Raw genomic sequence first — 21,802 nt, forward strand, 5'->3', positions numbered from 1 at the left:
ATTGAATTGAAGGCTCTACACAACCACAGGGTGTCTCAGTTTTATCCCCTTCTTCCAGAACATAAAACGTAAGCACATACAAAGTTGAATGAGTTGTCTAGGATTAGTTAATTAATGAAACATAGGATCAAACCAAAAATATACGATCCATTGTTCATTATTTTGACCTCCACACTATCTTGCTGGAAAAATAAACAATCTAGACATTCCAATCAAGTAGCAGGCAGAAAATAGCAAACTGAGAAGGAGTAAGGACATCATACCCATAATAAATCCTAAGTGAATCTAGGAGAAACTGTACACCATACTTCTTTCGGAAAACTCTCCTGCTGTCTTTGATGATGGTGGAAAGATACTGTATATGACCTAAAACAGAAAGTTTACTCTTAAGTGATATACCTAAAATAAAGTCATCTATGTAGTTATTAATTTATAAACAATTCTAAGATTTTATCTAATAGCCTGCTCTCACCGATCCGAAAAGGAAAATCTCCACGGTTCCAAATACGGAAGTCAAAGAGTAAATACTGATACATTTGTTGCAGAAGCTGCGTATTTTTCTCTAATGAGACCTGTTCTATTAGTAATTGAATTGCCATCAATACATTAACATCCATCAAGGTGTTTGGCACCTAGAATCCAAACAGAAAAGGGTTCCATAAAATTCAGTTTAAATAATTGTTATTAAGCTATAATTTCAAATAACTTACTTAGAACTGCTCTTATATATAAAAAAATCTTGATTAGAAAAATGTAAAAACTTAAATCATTAATTTTTCTCAAGTTAATGGAAGAGTATACTTTCCTAATGTTATAAATTGATCAAATATCCCAAATAACAAAGCTAACAAACAAGGTCCTGTTACATAAGTAATTCTTGCATAAGGTGATTCAATAGTTCCTAAAATCTTCTTATGAAGTATATCATATCAACTAATACAACAAGCTATAATAGTGTGATTTTTTAAAAATATATTTACTTATTAGGAAGAAAACCCCAACAGTAACTGCTAAGTACAATCATCAGCCACATCGTATGTTAAACTAGCTCACCTTCTGAAGTAGGGCACCAAGAGTGGCAACTCCATGGGAGTGCGTAAGATTGTCCTGGTTCATAGGATGTCTCTGAATAAAGTGTTTCACAATCAAGATAAACGTTGCAACTAAATTTCTCTCTAGTCTTGACTCTGTGGAATGTGAACATGTCATTAATTATCATAATTAATCACTTTTATATCACATTTTCTGTATCATAATGAATATTGTAACATACAAAGAATCTGGTTAAGAAATTTGCCTCCAAAGGTCACTTGTAGAACACAAGTATCAGAGAAAGCTCCAACTGTATATTGTATACTTATATGCACATGTAAACATTTTCTCTACCATAAATTTAATAATGTCATATTTTCACTAAGAGTACAAACTAAAAAGAGTAAAACCAATATCTTAAGTTTCTGACCAAAGTATTATAAACTTCCTGTACTACATTAGTAAAATTAGGGATGGTCTACTTCAACTACAAATGGTTAAGTTTCTTCCTAACGGTATCAAGACATGTTAACCATTTTCCATTAATTCCCAAATTTTTCAAAGACTATTTTGTTTAATTTCATCTTAATACCTGATGTCTTTGTGGGGGTCGATACCACCCAATCTCCTTCTACAGGTGTTATCAATTCAGAAACTGTTCTTTCATTCACTCCTTCAGGAATCTGTCCTTCAGTGATGTGGCTAATTTGTTCCAAAAGAGGAAAGAGTACATTTAATCCACCTATGCAGTTTATGATGTCCTGAAAAAAAAAATGACAATTTTTTCATCTTTAAAACAAGGGCAATGTTGTCCTTTAGTATCTACTCAGTATATATGAAGTTATAATTGACTAAATCTGTAGGCAACATATGGTATAGTCTAAGCTGACAGAACTCTTGTATGGGCATATGCTGTAACAAGGAGTCTCTGCAGTCACCATAATCAATCCTCAGCAGACAATAAGCCAGACCATTCTTTACTGCACGTTTGTTTTCCAAAGTTCAAGAATTCCAAACATAGGCAAAATAAACATGACCCCGTAAGTTGACTTTATAATGTGACACTAATGATGTAAGAGGAAATGACACAAGGCAATTAGGCAATTAGGAGAATAAATCATGCAAAAAACCAAATAAACCCAGAATGTATTTGGCAGGAGAGATATGACTGACTTCTCTAATTTCAATTAACAAAAAAGGTGGAGTGGGTGGCTTCAATCAAAGATCAAAGTGACTATTCTGGATAGCTTAACAATGCTATCCAAATTTGTTTGCTAAACAAATATATTTGTTGAATATATTAACAAAATATATTCAATATCCTTTGACATGTTACTAATTCCTCTGCCTCAGTTTCCTCACCTCTAAAGGAAATTATCTCCAAGGATATTAATTCCTACTTTTTAAAGTTATTACAAGAATTAAGTAAGCTAATACACTGAAAGTGTTTGGTGCCTGACATACAGTGAGTCTATATAATGTTAGCTAGCTATTATTAACTGCTAAGATGTTCTAAACTGCCAGGTAGACCCAGCTTAAGTTTGTCAAAAACCTCTTCATATTTACAAGCCTGTAAAACCAATCTTAAAAGTGACAGCAAAAGTTAACTTATCAGTTGGTAAACACATCATAAATCTCACTACCCTAACAGATAAAAAGTATTTTCTTCAAGTCAAAGCTAGATTTATACCAAATAACATGAGATTAATATTAATTGATGGATTCATTTTTACACAAGAAGAATTATTCTAATGATTTGTTCCATTGAAAGAGTACGTACATTCAACTGGCATTAAGTGACTAGAAGAGGCTGAAATCTGCCACATAGTTTTAGGGATTAAAATACCTTAACAGGAAGTGCAATTAATTAAGACAGTATACAAGGGGGGACCACCAAGAAAATGGTATTTACAAAAATTTGTGTATTTATTCTTACATGTTTAAACTTCAGTCACCTTCAAACTACTCTCCACTTGATATAATATACCTATCAAAACTTTTTTTCCACTGCTCAAAATAGTTTTTGAACTCACTGATTTTGATGCCTTTCAGTGCTTTTGCCATTTTTGATTTTACCTCTCCCACATTGGCAAAATGTTTCCCTCTGAGGATTCTCATTGGAGAAACAAAAAACAGTCACTCGGGGGCAAGGTCAGGTGACTAGGGAGGATGGCTCAGAGGGGTCATGCTATTTTTGGTCAAAAAGTGTTGAATACTCAGCACAGGATGGGCAGGTGCACTTGTAAATCACACATCATGAAATGTGCAAACATTGTTGAGAGTCTTCAAAAAAAAATTCACTGAAGCCGAATGCAGTCTCTCACAACAATGCCAGCTTACGGTGCACTGATACAGATGGGTTCTTAGAACACTCACATAGTGGAGGAAGCCTGAACCACAGGGGGCCTGCCCTCCAGAACATTTCAATTTGTTTGGGTTTTCTTTGGTCTCCCCTTGTATTTTTCTCATAAAAATTGTTAAGTTGACAGCATGTTTAAATAAAAACTAAATTTCTAGCAAATTTCAGTCATTCATTACTTATTTGTTCATCCTTCAAACTGTTTCTCTTGCCTGCAAACATTTCAACAGTGACTTATTATTCAGATCAATCTAGTGGTGGTGCTTAAAAGAGAAATCATTCTAAAGGATCAGTAAACTTACATAATATGTTGACTGCCATTTATCAGTACCTTACCTTAATGTCCCAGTTCACTACTTTGTTTCCTGTTAACCTTCCGTGCAAACAATTAGTAGATAAATCAAGACAGATTGAATTTTTGCAGGCCTAAGAATAAAAAACAAAAAACAAAAAAACATGGTAAAGAGCTAAACACAATAAAGACAAAACATAACTTTAACTCTAGATGGAACATTTCACCATAATTTTTAAAAGTATATAGTATTATTAATGATAAGACACCTACAATATTAAGTTTAGTATTACTACTCTCTGAGTGTTTCTTAAAAGAATCAAGGACTAGATTCTAAAAAACTCATTCATCAGATGAAGGTCACTGCTGCTTGTTACCTGATAGGTGAGCTACTGCTAGAATCATTCACCAACCACATAGTTTTAAATTTTTCCTCTTTTAAACCAGTATATGCAAGAAGATTTTCTTGACTTTTAAAAAAATTCAATGTTTTATTCCCATTAGTTCTTCCCTAGGCACAATTTCATGATCCACATAAAACGTGTGATTAAAGCCCTGGATGGGTAGCTCAGTTGGCTGGAGTATCATCCTGTACACCAAAAGGTTGCATGTTCAATTCCTGGTAAGGACACTTAAAGGAGGTAACCGATTGATGTTTCTCTCCCATATCGATGTTTCTCTTGGGTGAGGATTTTATTTTTTAAGTGTGACTAAAGTATGATATAGAAATCACAAAACAATGTATTATGATATGAAAATCCAACCACATGTGTAAGACACTATTTTCCCTCATGTTACTGACTGATTCTAGTTATATTCAGATTAAGAGTTGAGTCTGAAACTCTAGAAATTGTTGTAATTTGTCAACTTCCATGAAGGCTTCGAAAGCAAGTAACTTCACATTCAACCTGTGAATTTGCAGGTAATAAAGCATCCTTGAGCCTAATCCCTACTCACAAAAGAAACCCACAAATGTCAACACAGATGGTGCAGCATTTGCTTTCCTCTTAAGGCAACTGAGAAAAATTGCTTTAATAAGGCAAATGTAAACTGAGTTTACATTAACTCAATGTAAACTATATTAGTGTCAGAGACGAAAATATCTTTCTCCCATTACTACCTTACTTTCAGCACCTGTGTATCTATGGCATAATTTCATAATGGTGTGACTGCCTCCAGTCTCCTATACCTCCAACTGGGCTTCCCCACTGCAACTTGAGACCTTTCTCTAAAATGCAAACTTTGTTATTACTCTTTTGCTTAAAAATCCTTCCCAATGCTTACTAGTTAGCCTAGTAAAGGAGGTTTGCTATTATCTGGCCTCCACTTGGCCTCTAATCTCATTTTCTGTCATTGTCTCTTCGTGCTTCATACACTCTACCCAAATACCCACAGAACACTGTTTTACATTCTGTGCCTTTGTAGGTACTGCTTGCCGTGCCTTCCACATCCCTCCTCAACTTTGTTTTTTAAAACACAAATTAAACCATATTTTCTACAATATCTAACCTCCTGGAAAAACACACACCACTCTTCCTTTGTACCCACACTGTATTTTGTACATAATTCCAGCACAGACCTATTAAATAATGATTAAGGACATGAATTAAACAGACTGGCCCAAAAAATAAAACTTTTGTTAAATTTTTTAAAATAATTTTTCACTAGAATTATGAGGCTAGGCAAGTTACTTATCTTCATTCAGTCTCAGAAAACGAGAGCTTGGAAAAGATACAGATGATACCATGCTCCCTCAGAACTTTTGTGAAGATTAAATGAAATGATACACATAAAGCATTTAGCATAGAACTTAATGTTACAAACACCTAACAAGAGGTAGCTAAACAGAAAAATGTTCATCAAATTATACCACACTTAATTTTTTTACACATTAATATAACTTTACATCTTAAGATTCTTAAAGCCACGGGCTTTAATGTATTCATTTTTGTAACCTAAAAGTTCAGACAATTCTTGACACAGAGAAGACACTCCAATTTTAAACATTTAGATGGTTAAACACCTCCTAAAAATGAGTACAAAATTAAAAAACTATTGACTGTCAAAAAAAATCCTTCATAGCAGCTTTTACCAAACTAACATTTGCCACTGAGATATAAAATACAAAATGTGCTCGATGTTCAAATAACTGGTGAAAAAAAAAAGGATAAAAGTAAATTACTTTTTTTCATAGCAGGATTTTTTAAGCATATCATCAATCTCCAAGAGGAATATACAGAATCCAACATCCCTCCAAACTTATGTAACCAAAGAACCCATGGGCCATGTCATCTCACTATATTCAAGAAATATTCCTCCAATAAACTGTTTTATTGTATATATTTGACGTTTGGTTTCTTGAGAAGAAACAGTAATGGCTGTATTTTTAGTATTACAGAAATTTTACTTCCAATAGTAAAAATTCAACTTTTAACTTTTCAAAATTACTTTGAAAAAAAATATGGCAACTATAACATCAAAAGGACCTGGTTAACTAGCACATGTCTAGATATATAATATACCAAATGCATTAGATGAGATTAAGTCTAATTATTCCCTATCTACCTATACTAGAGAGTTGTAATGAAAATAAGTATAAGATATATCCTCTGACAAGAAGTAATTTAGATCTAGTTTGGTAAACAAACATGTATATTTGGAAAAGAGTTAAAAAGGAAACAAACAAACAAAAATAAAAGACTCAAGGGACATTATAAACAATGCAACACATGGACCTTCAATAGATCCAGGCTTAAATTTTTTAAAATAATTTTTTAAAATCCTCACCCAAGGACTTGTTTATTAATTTGAGAGAGAGAGGGAGGGGAAGGGACGGGGGTGAGGAAACAGAGATGGAGACAGAGACACAGAGAGAGAAAAACATAGATGTGAGAAACATAGATCAGATGCCTCCTGTACGTGCCCCCGACCAAGGACAGAACCTGAAACCTAGGCATGTGCCCTGATCGGAGTCAAACCTGTAACCTTTAATTGCTGTATGGAACAATGCTCCAGCAACTGAGCCAACCAACTAGGGCCTCTAGGATTAAATTTTTAAAAGGCTAAGCAAGTATTTTAAGGAAAAGTGGGAAAATTTGAATATGGGTTATATAGTATCTGAATTGATAATTTTTTTAGATAAGTTAATGATTATGTGGGAAAAAAATTTAAGATTAAAGTGTCTTGACAGCTGTGTCAATCTGCTTTCACAAATGATTTGAGATACAGATAAAGAAAACTGTGGCAAAATGTTAATAATTGGGAAGTTTAGGTGAATGGTATGCAGGAGTTCACCTTACCATTCTTTCAACTTCTCTCTACATTTGAAATTAATCAAAATTAAAAGTCTGGGAAAAATACCAATGATAACTAAATTTTATTAGACTAGATACAACAAATGAGTATTTGGTGTAATAAATTATGGACATGTACTAGCAGTCTAAACTAGAAAAAAACTCTGTAATGTATAACCTCACATGTTCTGTCTCCATGTTAAATTGAATATAATGAAGGCAATTGATAGTTTGTTTATGCCTCCTCTCCCTTTCCTTCCTCCCAGTTCTACCTTTGATCTTCTTTCCTTCAGTCGTTGCTGACCTTTTTGTCCAAGGAAAAAGACTAAGCATGGTATACTTAGAGGTGGTTTCATTTTCTCCTTCTAAGTAAATTGTCATTTTTTTTTTCAGACTAACATCATATTTAAAAAATTACAAAGCAAATGCTGAGAAATTCTGTTCTTTCTCTCCTTCCAAAGGAGAAAAATGTTTAAACAGTTTCATTAACTGAAGTTGATTCATCAGCACAAATTCCCACTACAGCTGTTCTCATTCATACTACTGGGGCAACTAATGATCACATCTGAACCATAGTTGAGAGGACACCTTTATTTTTAATGCTTGTCATCCTCCTTTGAAAACTAGTACTTTTTATAGCAATTCAAACCCTTCCTTCTCAATTACCCACTGAAATGACAAAACAAATTTTAAACGCAATTCTACTTTATAGACAGCGCAGTTACAACTAAATGAACAATCCATGCATTTACTCTGACCTTTGCAGTGTAGTGGAGAAGAACATTACCAGGCAGGTCGGCCATGTCAGACTCTTGAAATTTCCAAGGGCTTAAACAGTTTGGACCTGAAAATTATTTACACACACATACATATCATTGAATAGATAAGGCCTCTTTGGTGCTGTGTAATCAGAACAAAATTTAAAATTGAGCTTTTTGAAGCTATTCGTTGTAACACAGTTAAAACACACTAGCCAAAATGGACTTTATTTTTATAACACTTCCAATTCATCCAAAACCTAGAAAAGTTGGGGGGATGGATCAATCTCCACTACAGAAAGGAAATTCCTAAAAGTAATATTAAATATAACAAAGTATATCTATTAATTTATCTAATGTAAACCAATTCAAATTTCTAAGACAAAATAGCAATATAATCAATGCTGTGAATATACATCAGAGAAATGAAATAAAAATGAGTAGGAAAAATTTTTGACTTTACAAAAGAAATCAAAGAAATACAATTAAAACTGGTTCCATTTTTCATCAAAAAAGGGAGGAAACAGTATTGCCCATTCCACTTTAACAAGGCTGTGATGAATCTGGGATAGTTATGTATTACTAGTAGGGACTGTCAACTGGTATATCCCTTTTGGAAACTGACTGGGTAACATGCATTGAAAGCCATAAAAATATTCATCACTTTAAATATTCATCCTGGAAATTTATTAAACATATCTATCAAAATAAAAAAATAAGTATGACAGTTCATCATACTTAATATCTGATGTTTTTATCAGTATTAACTATTATAAACAATCTATGTAAATTATAAATTATCAGTCTAATTATTATGCAGCCATTAAAAACAATCATTATGAGCACTACATAACAAATAATTATTATTTACACAAGTTGAATTATAAATAGGAAAATTTGTAAGAACAAAGCCCAAACTATAGAGCTGTGATGATTACACTAAATGACTTATTATTAATTTGGACATTTTTGGATTATAAAGTTTAACTTCAAATACTTTTGGTGAGTTTTAAAGTAATGAAAAGGTTCTAAACTCTGAAAGTTTAGACATTCTCATTCATCTCAAAATTCCCATGTAATCTAAAAAAGATATTTTGGCAAACAATAAGCTATTCTTCAGAGTTAATATATATGACTTCTTCAAGGCTTAACTCCTGAATAATCTACTAAAATACAGATATAATTTTGAAAATATTATCCAATAATAATCTGTGTGTATTTTAAACACAGACAAAAGAAAAAGGCAAAATAAAAACAGCTCATGATTTTATCTAAGGACTCCTAATTCTACTGCCTTCATGAATTCTTCAAGTATATTAACACGAATTACAAAAATGACAAGTTTTGAAATAAAACTCATGATTTTAGAACCAGTCATATAATTTCTTATGAAGACAAGTTTATATTTTGTTTCCTCATTTTATTAAAATCTGTCCAAAGTATTATGGACTGAATTATGTGCTGTCAAAATTCATATGTTGAAAATATAATCCTCAATGTGACTGTATTTGGAGATAAGGCCTTTAAAGAGGTAATTAAAGTTATCTGCAGTCCTGAGGGTCGGGCTCTAATCCAATACTGCCCCTTATAAGAAGGAAAAGACACCAGAGCTACCTCTCTCTGTACACATACAGAGAGGAGACTCCATATGAGGACACAGTGTAGAAGGCAGGCATCCTCCAGCCAGGAATAGAGGCCTCACTTGAAATCAAGCCTGATGGAAAACTGATCTTGAAATTCTAACTTCCAGAATTGTAATAAAATAGTGTTTCAGCCATGTAATGTGTGGTATTTTGTTACGGCAGTCCTAAAGAACTAATAGTAGGCAGTTTTATAGATTATATTTTAAATGTTTCCCAAAGTTTTGCTCTATTTGGCCTACCAAAAAGAGTATGGTGTACTATAATTAATACTGCATAACATACTTAAAAGTTGTTAAGAAAGTAGATCTTAGGGAGGTGGAAGAGGGTATGCAGGGATACATGGTGATGGAAAGAGACTTGACTTGGAGTGGTAAGCACACAATACAGTGTACAGATGATGTGTTGTGGAACTGTGCACCTGAAACCTGTATTAATTTTGTTAACCAGTATGATCACTATAAAGTAAATAAAAAGGAAAAATAGAGAGCAGATCTTAAATATTAACATATATAAAAATGGTAATTATGTGAAGGGATGGAGGTGTTAACTATTATGGCAATCATTTTGCAATATAAACATGTATCGAATCATCCCTTTGTATACCTTAAACATACATAAATGTCAATAATATCTCAATAATGTCAAGGGGGAAAAAGGTATGGTGTGTGGTGAAGTTTTTCTGCTAAGTTTCAATTAAAATAAATACAATTCTCAGCTCTGGCCAGTACGGCTCAATTACTTGGAGTGTCCCATAAACCAGAAGGTCACAGGTTCAATTCCCAGTCAGGGCACATGCCCAGGTTGCGGGTTCAGTCCCTGGTTGGGGCAGGTACACAAGGCAACCAATCGATGTTTCTCTCTCTTCCTTCCCCTCTCTAAAACTCAGTAAGCATGTCCTTTGGTGAGAATTTAAAAAAAAATACTTTTCAGGTTTAAGTAAAAGAAAAAACTGTTTAATTAAACAATATGAATGTAAATATACTCACCTGCTAAATATAATGCCTTCACCTGGGGAGGTTGTAGTGCTTCATAGAAGATGATAACGGACCCCAGTTGACCCTCCAGAGATGTGGGACATCCCCATTCACTGTCCTGGGTTCCTGCTGATATTAACTTGGTAATCAATTTTGATTTTTCAATTGTTCCTCCCCAGGAGGCTGATGAAAGAATTCCACCAAACGATGTCCGATGAGGGGTAATAGGAGAAGAAAAAGGTGGATCTGGAATTTGGGATGGTGGAGGAGTGGTGGTTCTCTGCCCAGCTGAACCAATGCAGCATGAAATAAAAGGCTAAGAATTAAGAAACAAACAAAACAAACCACACAATTTTAATTAAATTCGTATCATCACATTTAAAATGAAACAGTTCATAAAATTAAGCAAATAAATACATTTGCTAGATCATGGTATGCATATGCATGTGTACACATAAGCAAACATTACAGACATTACCTTTGGCCTACTTGATTTGGGTAAGTTACTTTTATTAATTATATATCCTTTGGCAAATTTTAAATTTTTAATGAGTGTATATTAACAAAAAAATTTTTAACAACTTTACTATATTCTAAATCAGAGAAAACGCCTTTTCCCCATTCAAATTTCTGAACAGAGAATTATACATCAGTATAGTAATGCTAATTACAGGTTATCCTGAAGTGGTCACTGAGAAAAATAGCAACAAGAAATTACTAGACTCCTAGGATTAGGGCAGTAATCTAATCCATCCCATTACCTTCATAAAGGTCCCTTCAAAATTATCCAAATACTCTCAAAGAACTTTTACACTAATGTTCTTTAAGAGTCATCCTAGAAAATAAATTCTCTCTTATATCTAACTACCCTCCAATGTAAAGGTCTGAAATTTCTTCACTATTGTTTCTAATTCAATGAAGAAGGAAACAAGTCCATCATAACAGTTTGTAACTGTTTTCATATACTTGTAGAGTTTTATTAAAGGATCCTTTGCTTTGCTCTATTCAATTTCTTTGGCTTCCCTTTGGCTGTTTTAAGTCTTTTCTTCTATGCCTTTAGTTACATTTGTTTCTTCCTTGAATTGTTTTGCTTTATTACATGTTGTCTGACTTCAACTAATGATGACAGGCTAACCAAATTAAATGTTAACTTACTATATCTTAGTATATAGAAAACATTAAACTTTATGGGCACATACTCAGAATAAAGAGAATCTTCTATACTAAACTGAAATTTTTCAAGAGTTCTCAACGAACTGGTCCTATGCAGAGTAAGTTAGCTGTGCTCACTTCGTTCATGGCAGGAAACCGGAGCGGGGCGGAGGCCTTCTGCTGCCCATTGTCATATATGTAGACAAGGCTCTGCCCAAAGGGCCTCTTTCCAGGCATGAGAACAATGGTTATGTTGTGCTGGTAAAGTAAAACATGTTTAAAAGGTGAAAATTCACATTAAGTTTTTGGAATGACAATGTGTTCAGAGCATTACTCTGTAACTAGTTTGTGTGAACAGCAGAAAAGCATAACTAAATGTTGATTAAAACGATGACCTTTAAGTGAGTAACATTTTTTTCTGTAGTACTTTGAAAACATGTTTGTTCTGGAAAATCTACACACGACTGTAACATAGTATATCTTCCCCATTTTCCAAGTCTATGAGTAGTCTTTAGAATCAACTTTTTTCTAATGAGAACCATTTCATATTTTAAGAAAAGCAACAGAAATGCAGTTAACAATTTGTTTTCACTTTAAATTCAAATTCAAAATCAAATTTAATTCTAGAACACCTGAAATTGTAACATTTCAATTTTTAGCAGAAAAATGATTACCACTAAATTTATAGTAATAGTGATAAATGGTATTAATCTCCTTATAGATGAACCTCAATATAAATAGAAAGTGAAAATTAATCAACTCAAAAAAGCAAATGGTAACACCTGATGTACATGCAACAAATGTGTGCTTTTATTTTTTTAAGATTTATTTTTAGAGAGAAGAGAAGGGAGGGAGGAAGAGATGGAGAGAAGCATAAATGTGAAAAAGCAACATGAACTGGTTGCCTCTTGTAGTACATACCCCAACCTCAAGCCAAACCCGCAACCCAGGCATGTGCCCTGACCAGGAATCGAATCAGCAACCATTCCATTTGTGGGACGATGCCCAACAAACTGAGCTACACCAGTCAGGGCAAATGAGTGATTTTTAAAGGAAAGAATCAAGAAGTTAAATGTGATGCCCTAAAGCCTTACCCAGAGAGAATCACAGAAACTGTGGTCAGGAAGCGTAACTGTTGCATATTCTCTTTTCGTGCACACTGCCACAACCAACATACCTGAATGGGTAACAAAAGCTTCAAAACCCATACCACTTCCTGTAAAAAAGCTAACAAAAGATATGTATTATCAAAACTGCTGAAGTCAGTTATTCAGTTTTATCATGACTGAAGTACACAAAACCGTAAGGTCATCACCAATATCTTTACCTAAGACATTGCTGCTTACATTCTATTGCCACATGTAAGTCCAACCTTACTTCAAAGATAATTTTTCAATTTTTTTCTGGACATAAGAGTTTATTAAATTATAAAAGGTAGTCTTATAAGTGGAATTCCATTATTAAAGTATAGTAAAGCTATAGCCTTTCAAATCTTAAAAATGTGCCCAAGTAAGATTCAGAAAGCATCAATAGAGGTCTTAAAAATCAAAGGCATATTAAAAATTATTACTGAAGTGACTAATTTTGGATATACATACATATTGGTTTTCTGGTCCTTCATATAATTATATAGCACCTTCGATGGGGCAGAGGGACTACCACTCAATTTCATTATTCCTTTGTCCTCCATTTTTACAATATTTTTAAGATGGAACTTGTTTCCAAGTAACATCAGAATTAGCAAAATATTTAAGATATACAATTATTATTATGAAAGCAACAAAGCACCTATAATTAAACTGTGCATATAACTTGCACATTTGAAAACTAGATGCTTTAGCTGCATTTCTGCTATTGAGCTCAACCATGCATATACCACTGGGGGAAAGGACTGCTGCTGCTTTCATTAAAGTAACATGAGAAATAAAAATTAAAATAAATAAATGCTTAGAAAAGCTGTGTCCTTTTTTAAGAATCACAGCATATATCCCAGGACAGTATTCACTTATATTATATAACCTGTACGAGTACCTGTACAACTGTTTTCTTTTTCCTCCTTTGTTAGCATTGCCAAGTGTCAACTGGTCCTGATCTAAGCAAAACCAGGCACTGAAAGAAAAGGCAGACCCTGGCCATTTCTGTATAGAAGGTACAGAAATTCCTGCCATACTATGTGACAAATTGAAATACTGCAGTGCACTCTCTAGACTTTGTTTTCGGGCCATTGTCAGGATTGCGCGAGTCACAGGAGCAGTATAAGGGTGAATATACTCAGATTCATCCACTCTCAGCAATCTTAGTAGTCGACGGATTTCTTCTGAGCTCACTGACTGACTCCCCAAGGACCCATGGAGTGCAATCAGGTTCTCAGCACAAGTTCGATGGAGGGCAGAATGGGAATCAAGGGTTTCAATGATTCTAATTCCCATGTTTGCATTGACACAAGTAGTTCGACTCTGCCTATTAATACAACAAATTCTTTTCAGCCAATCAGAGATGAAGATCTGTAAGTCCTGGGATTCCAGCTCAGGAAGCCACTGGATAAGAAGCAACAGAGGCTGGACATTACTAATGCCCAAAATCCCAACTGAAGTGTGGTCACCCTCTACAGCCTGTAAAGCAACATAAGAGATAAAAGGTTAGTTACCATCTTTGTTAGGGAAATAACAGAACTTCTAATAAAGCTAAAAACAAAAACAAAAAAACCTCACCATATTCATAAGTTCTTTAAGTAGTTCCAGTGATGGCTGACCCAGGGATTTTAACACTTCAAACATATGTGTATAGCCAATTCTTTCTTTAAACACTTCCTAGGGGAGAGAAAATCAACATATCAAAGCACATTTTCAAAGACCAAATTTGCTGGAATATTTTTTAAATGTTGTATAGTATCCATTTAAGCTAATTAACTTAGTATTAAAAGGATTATGAGTTCGATATTTCAGTTTCCTCAAGTCACATATCTTCATCTAAAATAAACTGCATATACCTTCTGAAATACAATGCTCTAATAATATTCCAAACTGTACAATAATGAAATTAGCAATAGCTGTATATTAAAAAATTATTATACTTTACAGGTTAGGTCACCTGACACTTCCTTTACTTCATTTATAATTACAGTAGTATTACATTAAGTCAAAACAAAAATGGAGAAAAAATAAGGAGAATCTGGGAATAACAGGAGTCAGATAGCAGCTTCTAAGGACTAAGGAGTACTGGCAATTTTGAGTGGTGGCCAAAAAAACAAAACAAAACAAACCCCAACCAACAAAAAAACCCCAACAACAAACCTGGGCCATTTTATTTCGACTCTTTGTACCTAAATAATCTGAATTAGCTAGAGGACTAAGTTCCTTTTTGTAATGTCTAAATCACATATATTTTTGAACTAGTGAGACATAAAACCATAAGGTAAAATATGAAGACAAAAAAAAACAAAACCTAGCAACATTACACAACTGGTCCAGTAAAGGAGGCAGAACTATATACACTCATTATAAAATCAAAAGATTTAAACAAAATGAGTAAGACTGGTTGTCTCTGAGAAAGAGAACTTGTTGACAAGGGTAGAAAGAAAATGCTTTCAAAAGGTATATTTTAACTTACCATGTAAGACATTATACACTATAAAAAAACTGATAGTGTAAAAAGCTTTGAACACTATTTTAAGTTTGAATTTCATAATACAGTATAAGCAATCCTTTATACTCATAAGCCAAATTACCAAGAACTTAAAATGATCTTTATCCTTATAGAAGCTGTTATGAATGGAGATTAGATTCCCAAGCCAGCCTTTAGCAGTTGTAAAAGCCTATTTAGCAGGAATCTAACCAAGAGTTATGTACAGCAACAACATAGGGCAAAAGTTCATATCCTAACAAAAATCAACAAACAGTGGATACAATTAATGGCATGGTTTAGGAAGCAAGGAGTAATTCATCCATCTCTGGTACTAGAAACGTAATTAAGGCATGAAATATATTAGAGGTGATGGATAAAAAGGTGAATGTTAACAATAACCGTAATATTTTAAGCACTTACCATGTACCTGGCACTATGCTTACCACTTTATACAAATGTTTTCACTAATCCCTGAAACTACTCAGTGAGGAAACTATTAGCACTAAATCAGCGTAAGTGGACAGCAGGACAGAGTCGGTGGTAGTGAAAAAAATGAGAAGGGAAAAGAAAATCCTGAGGGACAGTGACTATAACCAAAGAAGCAGAATTTCCATAGCCATATGGAAAAACAAGTCCCGAACTGGTAGGACTGTTGACATATGAAAAATGTTCATGTTCTTGGCAGTCATAAACTGACTGAATAGTGAAAGGGTGATTACTTTATTAATGAAGAATACCTAGGATATAAAATTTAATTCTTTAAACACACTATCACAGAATCACTTAAAATAATCACTTCATTTCAACACCAGTACTCTCTTCCCATGCATTGACTGTGAGGGGTGTCCAACCAGTGGCCTAACACAAAATTATAAATTTACTTAAAATATTGACTTAGTTTTATTACTTAGATATGTATATTTTCTGTATTAGTGATCATACATTTGGGACCTGCTCAATGATTTTAAAAGATTATCAAAAGGGCTGCTGCATAATTAGAGTTATTATGTGAGGACTTTTTGCTTAACTGTGGTGGCGGATATCGTGAAAATTACATACAGACCGTTTTTTGCTCATCCGTTTTCATGAGTGTTAGATTACTTTACGGCCCAAGGCAACTCTTCCTCCAGTGTGGCCCAGAAACGCCAAAAGTTCGCACACCCATGCTGTAAATCCTTACTAGCCTGCAGTGTAGTCATTAATGTCTTAATCCCAAAGCAGTGCACACAGGCATCAGTATTTAAAATGATCAGAAAAATGGTTCCTGTACTAAAATAAGATATTTTGTGAACAATCATATTTTGCTGCATACAATGTGCACATTTTTGGCCTAATTCAGGAAAAAAAATCTTTCATTTTAATATCTTAATTCAATTATGTATTTATTTATATTTAGATACTTGTTTTTGTACTAGAAAGGAATTTTAGCATTTCTTTTTGAATATATGATGGTACAAGAAGTTTTATGTAACAAATAATTATAAAACAGAAGAATAGATACAAGGTATTTCAAGTACTACCCACATACAATGTGCATCCTTATTTTTCCCCTCAAAAACTTGGGAAAAAAGTGCACGTTACACATGGCAAAATACAGTGTTTCATATCAGGCGTGAAACCATATGTATTATACACTTTCGTACATGACTTTAGGAATTACATAATAAAAACTTGTACAGCAGTACCTTGGTACTTGTTAATTCGTTCTGGAACTTGTGATGAGTGCCAAAACTGATGAATACCTAACAATGAAGCATTTTCTCTGTGGGGCAGCTTCTTGACTCATGCAAGTTTCAGCAAGTGCAATGAGTCCTGAGCAAGCCCCAAGTGCTGAAACATTTTTTTTCTAATCAAAATGCAACAAGTACAGGGTTTGATGAGTTCTGAAGCCAGTGAGTACCAAGATACCACTATATATTTAAAATAACAATTTGGAGGTTGGGGATGTATGTTTCACCTTAGCAGCTGGAGACTTGTTCATTACTGCTGTCAAAGCCTGAATGGTTGATACAGCCAAGCAATCCAACTGTCCCTGAAATGCCTACCAGAAACAGGGGGGGTGGGGGGGGGGGGAAAGACAAGAAATTAACAAATGTAGTCAAGATTTATTAGTTAGGAAACCTTTGTTTCTGAAAACCTGAAAAAATAATTACTTAACATGCAATACATTCCTCTTCCAATGAAATGGATTCCTGAAACCCTATAACCTGCAAGAAAAGTTAACTTACTTGATAGAAAATAAGCCACATGTCAAGAAGGATACGGTTACATTCACTCATTACATTAAAATTTTTTGGGGGGAACCCACAAAACACCAAGCTTAATACATGCTTTTTTTTTTTTTTAAATGGACAATCTCAAGAGGAAGGGAGGGAGGTCTATCACTAAAAATTCTATTATGTTTTAATTTTTCTTAAAAATACACATGAACTTCTTAGGTTTAAATTCTATAAACATGTATAATAAAATGTTGAAAATAGCCTTGTCTAATTAGTTTCCAAACCCTAAAATGGTATACACATACACTAATCAATTAATCACACTTGCAAACAATAAAGTATATCTATTTTTACATAAAATGCAGAATTTGAGGCAGAAAATGAAATATGTATCTACAAGCAATCATATTTTTGAGAAGGTAACCTTTAATGCTAAAGGTTGTAAAAAAAATAAAAACAGCTTTGTTTTGTCTATTTCTATTTAACCTTTATCATAAAAAAGAGGTATTAAACTTCAGGTCAGTGCAATTATAGCAAAAATAAAAACAAATATAACCTCAACAATACTAAAAAAACTGAACATGACTGTTATACCATTAAGCTTAGTCAACCATAAAACCGTAACATAAGGACTAGAAAGTTGTAAAACTAGTTGCCCCAAAAATTTGCTTTTGGGAATATATTACTATGACTTGAGGGCAGTCGCTCCACAAATAGGATCTTCTTCTCCCTCCCACTAAAAAGATTTGAGTAAAAGGGGACTGATTTGATCTTTGTTGTTTTAAACCAAGCTCTACCACTTTCAGGCAAGTTATTTAAACTGATATCTTGGTTTTTGTTCATGTTCTTTGTTTACTAAACATTACATAAAATAAGCATCACAAAAGTAACAAACTATGCATTAAACATTCTGCATATAGAACTTCATACAAATAAGATCTTTCCTAGACTTTAAGAGGACTAGGAATCACAGAACCTAAAATTAGAAATACTAACATACCTCTAAGAAGACTATTATAACTATTTTATTGATCTATAAGAAGGCCTTAAAAGGGACTAATACCGAGATATCTAAAACTGTACTCTGTAAACTGTTATTGCACATTCAGAGTAGAAAATAAATTATCATGAGTCTTTCTATACCACAGCTCTATTTATAAACCTGAACATTAAGATAATGTTAATAATGACATCATGTAAGCTCTTGCACATTTTGGAAAGAAAAAATAAAAAGCAATTTTATAGATAGTCTATCCAAACTAAATTACCTATTTATTACAAAAAGGAACATAAATATATGTATTTCTACCTATTCTGGTACAGAGTTGAATATTTAGGAAAAAAAAGTTAAGTTTTATTCTAAATTAAGACTCAAAAGAGTTAAGCATCTTCTTCCCTTCCTCCAAGATTCAGGTTGTCCACTGAATTATAATCATTATTTGAAAACAAGAAGCAAAGAATCAAGATATGAAAACTGACCATACATATTCATCACAAAGCCCTAAAGTCCCAATACACCACAATGCTTAGGAAAAGAAGCCCCAAAACTATGAAATCACCACCAGGTGGACAGCACTGATACTGGGATCCCATTCCTGTACTTTGTATCTCCTCATACCAAAAAGAGCACACACATACACATATGGAATACTGTTGATCATTTATATCAACCACCAAAATTTTAATATATGGATCTTTTAGATAAAAAAATTAAAATTGCTTTTTACAATTTTCAAAAATAATTTATGAAGATTAGAATTAAATAATGTTTGTGTATGTTAAGACAAAAGAAAAAAAGTACAGGAATAGTTGCTCCCATTGACTGATTTTGGACTTCAGCTGAAACAAGATGCAGGCTGTAGATACCTGGTCCTCATTTATTTCTGTCAGTAATTTGTTGGCAAGGTCTTTCTCGTTCTTGTCTGCCACCTTATTGTTAGCATTTAAAAACAGCTGTTAAAAACAGAGACAAGAATAATGGAGAAAAAAACATTAAACTGTCAGCCTGTAAGCAGAAATGAAGCTTAAATGGACTTCCATGTTTCTTGAACATAAAGCCAAGAATCCACTTACAAAGTATACCACTTTTAAATTGACAATGAACTATTCACTGTTTTGATAACTTTAGTTCATATACTATAATTATTATTTATTCTCTCTTGGAACTCAAAGTACTAAAGTAAGAAACAGCATTAATTAAATTAGTTAATATGCCTAAATTCTTAAAGAATCGGCAGAGAATGTCTCACAGAAAAGAAGAAAATGTGCCAGTAAGATAAACTCTAGTAATAATGCAGTCAGGGTTATGTAGTCAAGTATGTTTGTGAAATGCTATTTGACTAACTTCAAAAAAGGTTCCTAAGTTCTTTCCAGAAATACTTTTTAAAGTCTCAAATATGCTAATATGTAGTCTGATAAGGGAGGTCAATGTGCAGCATTTTCCAAATTACCTGACCATGCATTTTGTGAAAAGTTTTCTCCAAATACAAATTAATAGTATCAAGAGCTAGCTGAATGTCAGTTACGTTTGTGTACTAAAAAGGAATCAAATATTTTAGTTTAAATATATAAACTCAGCATCCCAAAACATCTCAGTTACAGTTTGGGTAAAAGAAAGATAGTTCAAATGAGAGTGAAAAGAGAGACAATGTTAGATTTATAAAGGGATTTATCAAGAGCACACTAAGAGTAAGTTCTTCTTAGGAAGTTCTAGCACTTCAGAAATAAGAAAAGTCCAGTAATGTGCTGAAGTAATGCAATATGAAATAAAGTAGATAAAGGTATGTAGTATGCTGTGGTATATGCAAGAGCAAAAATAAAGCTTAACTTAAAAATAAATTAATGTTCACAATATAGGCTTTGGAATTAGACCTGGATGTGAATCTTGGTTCCATTATTTATTACCTGTCTAATTTAAAAAAAACAAAAAATAAAAAACTTCTCCAATGTTATTTACTCAGAAAGGAGAATAGTGCCTCATGAAACAGGAATGAAAATTAAATGAGAAAATCCATGCAAGATTATTAGCATAGTATGTAACACAAAATAAGAGTTTAATAAATGAAAGCTGGTATTATTATTATCAGCAAATGTTTTAAAAAATAGCAATATTCCATACTATCTAGCCTAAGGGATACAGAATGCTCAAAATTCATGAAAGCAAAAATGAGTAAAGTCCGGAAAACAATCTCTATCAAGAATCTTTTTAAAAGTTTTTGTTCTTTAAATTAGTAAATTTCTAAAAAATCTACCTTAAGAAATAGACACACCAAAATTTTAAAATAGAGATGCTTATTTCAGCCTTTTTACTGTAAAAGAGTAAAAAGTTAAGAAACCACACAAATATCCAAAAGTAGAATAGTTCAATAAATTATGTTCCATCATAGGTTGAAAGAGAAATCTTCAAACTTTCTGGTCTCAAGACCCCTTAAACACTTAAATATACTGCAAGAACCCCAAAGAACTTTTATGTGGATTGCATCTATCAATATTTACCACATTAGAAATTAAAATCAAATCATTTAAAATATTTGTTTATCCATTCAAAAATAACACTAGATCTACTACATGTTGACATAAACAATAGTTTTATGAAAAATAACTGTTATTTTCCAAAATATACCTTCATGAGGATGGCACTGCTTCTATATTTTTGCAACTCTTTAAATCTCTGACTTAATAGAAAACTATGAACTCTCATACCTGTAACTTCACTCAGACCATTATGATAATGCTGTTTGGTTAACATTTATGAAGAAAATCTAGCCTCAAAGAAAAGTGTTAAGATTTGAATTTGCAGACTCCCTAAAATGATCTTGGAAACCCCACACTTTGAGAACTATGGATTGAAATATTTGCAGTCATTAAAAACAATGTATTGAAAAATATATGATGGCATATATTTTAAAGAAAAGAAGACTCATTTTGATTAGGGCATAGTCTTGATATAACACCATTTAAAATCAGGATACAAAAATATTCAGTAGAAACAAAATATATTCAAATTAAAATATACAAGCACAAATATTGTCATGTATATTTTTCCAGAATTTTAAATTTTAAGTATTATAAATATACTTTGTAAAAAGATTAAGAAAAACCTCTCATACTTTTTTCCTCCATTATATTTATTTTGATTGTGTATTCCTCTAAAATTTAAACAAAGACCTATTTAAAGAAAAAAAAAACAAAAAACTTCCTCAAAGTCAGGTCACTAAGGCTCAAGGTCACATCCAGGCAGGTATGACTCCCAAAGTAAGTATACCATTCTATCATATCATCCCAACAGTCTTTTCCACAGAACATCCTTTCATAAATTCTCACTCCTTCTAAGACTGTCTTAATGTTAAATTTTTGTTGTACTTGATTTTAAGGGATAGATGTGGAGAAAAAAGGGAAGAAAGTAAAGAGATCAAAGATGAAGACCACAATATCAAGAACTTTCCATAATCTTATG

At 32.9% G+C, this 21,802-nt stretch overlaps 1 protein-coding gene across 1 annotated transcript in view; it reads right to left on the reverse strand.

Moving 5' to 3' along the window:
• The window catches only part of NBEAL1 (neurobeachin like 1), a 150,929-nt gene that overhangs the window by 70,730 nt on the left and 58,397 nt on the right, over window positions 1-21,802 (reverse strand). Inside the window, exons 11-23 of the mRNA XM_054585818.1 lie at window positions 19,213-19,299; window positions 17,085-17,168; window positions 14,215-14,313; window positions 13,535-14,115; window positions 12,598-12,730; window positions 11,642-11,761; window positions 10,364-10,667; window positions 7,735-7,820; window positions 3,728-3,817; window positions 1,625-1,793; window positions 1,054-1,187; window positions 473-632; window positions 264-366 (exon numbers count right to left, since the gene is read on the reverse strand). Of these exons, the coding sequence (XP_054441793.1) occupies window positions 264-366; window positions 473-632; window positions 1,054-1,187; window positions 1,625-1,793; window positions 3,728-3,817; window positions 7,735-7,820; window positions 10,364-10,667; window positions 11,642-11,761; window positions 12,598-12,730; window positions 13,535-14,115; window positions 14,215-14,313; window positions 17,085-17,168; window positions 19,213-19,299 (2,150 nt within the window). The remainder of the gene's footprint in view (window positions 1-263; window positions 367-472; window positions 633-1,053; window positions 1,188-1,624; window positions 1,794-3,727; window positions 3,818-7,734; window positions 7,821-10,363; window positions 10,668-11,641; window positions 11,762-12,597; window positions 12,731-13,534; window positions 14,116-14,214; window positions 14,314-17,084; window positions 17,169-19,212; window positions 19,300-21,802) is intronic.

This window comes from Pteronotus mesoamericanus, unplaced genomic scaffold, assembly GCF_021234165.1.
Source record: "Pteronotus mesoamericanus isolate MK-2021 breed Mesoamerican mustached bat unplaced genomic scaffold, CSHL_Meso_final contig_90, whole genome shotgun sequence".
NCBI lineage: Eukaryota > Metazoa > Chordata > Mammalia > Chiroptera > Mormoopidae > Pteronotus > Pteronotus mesoamericanus.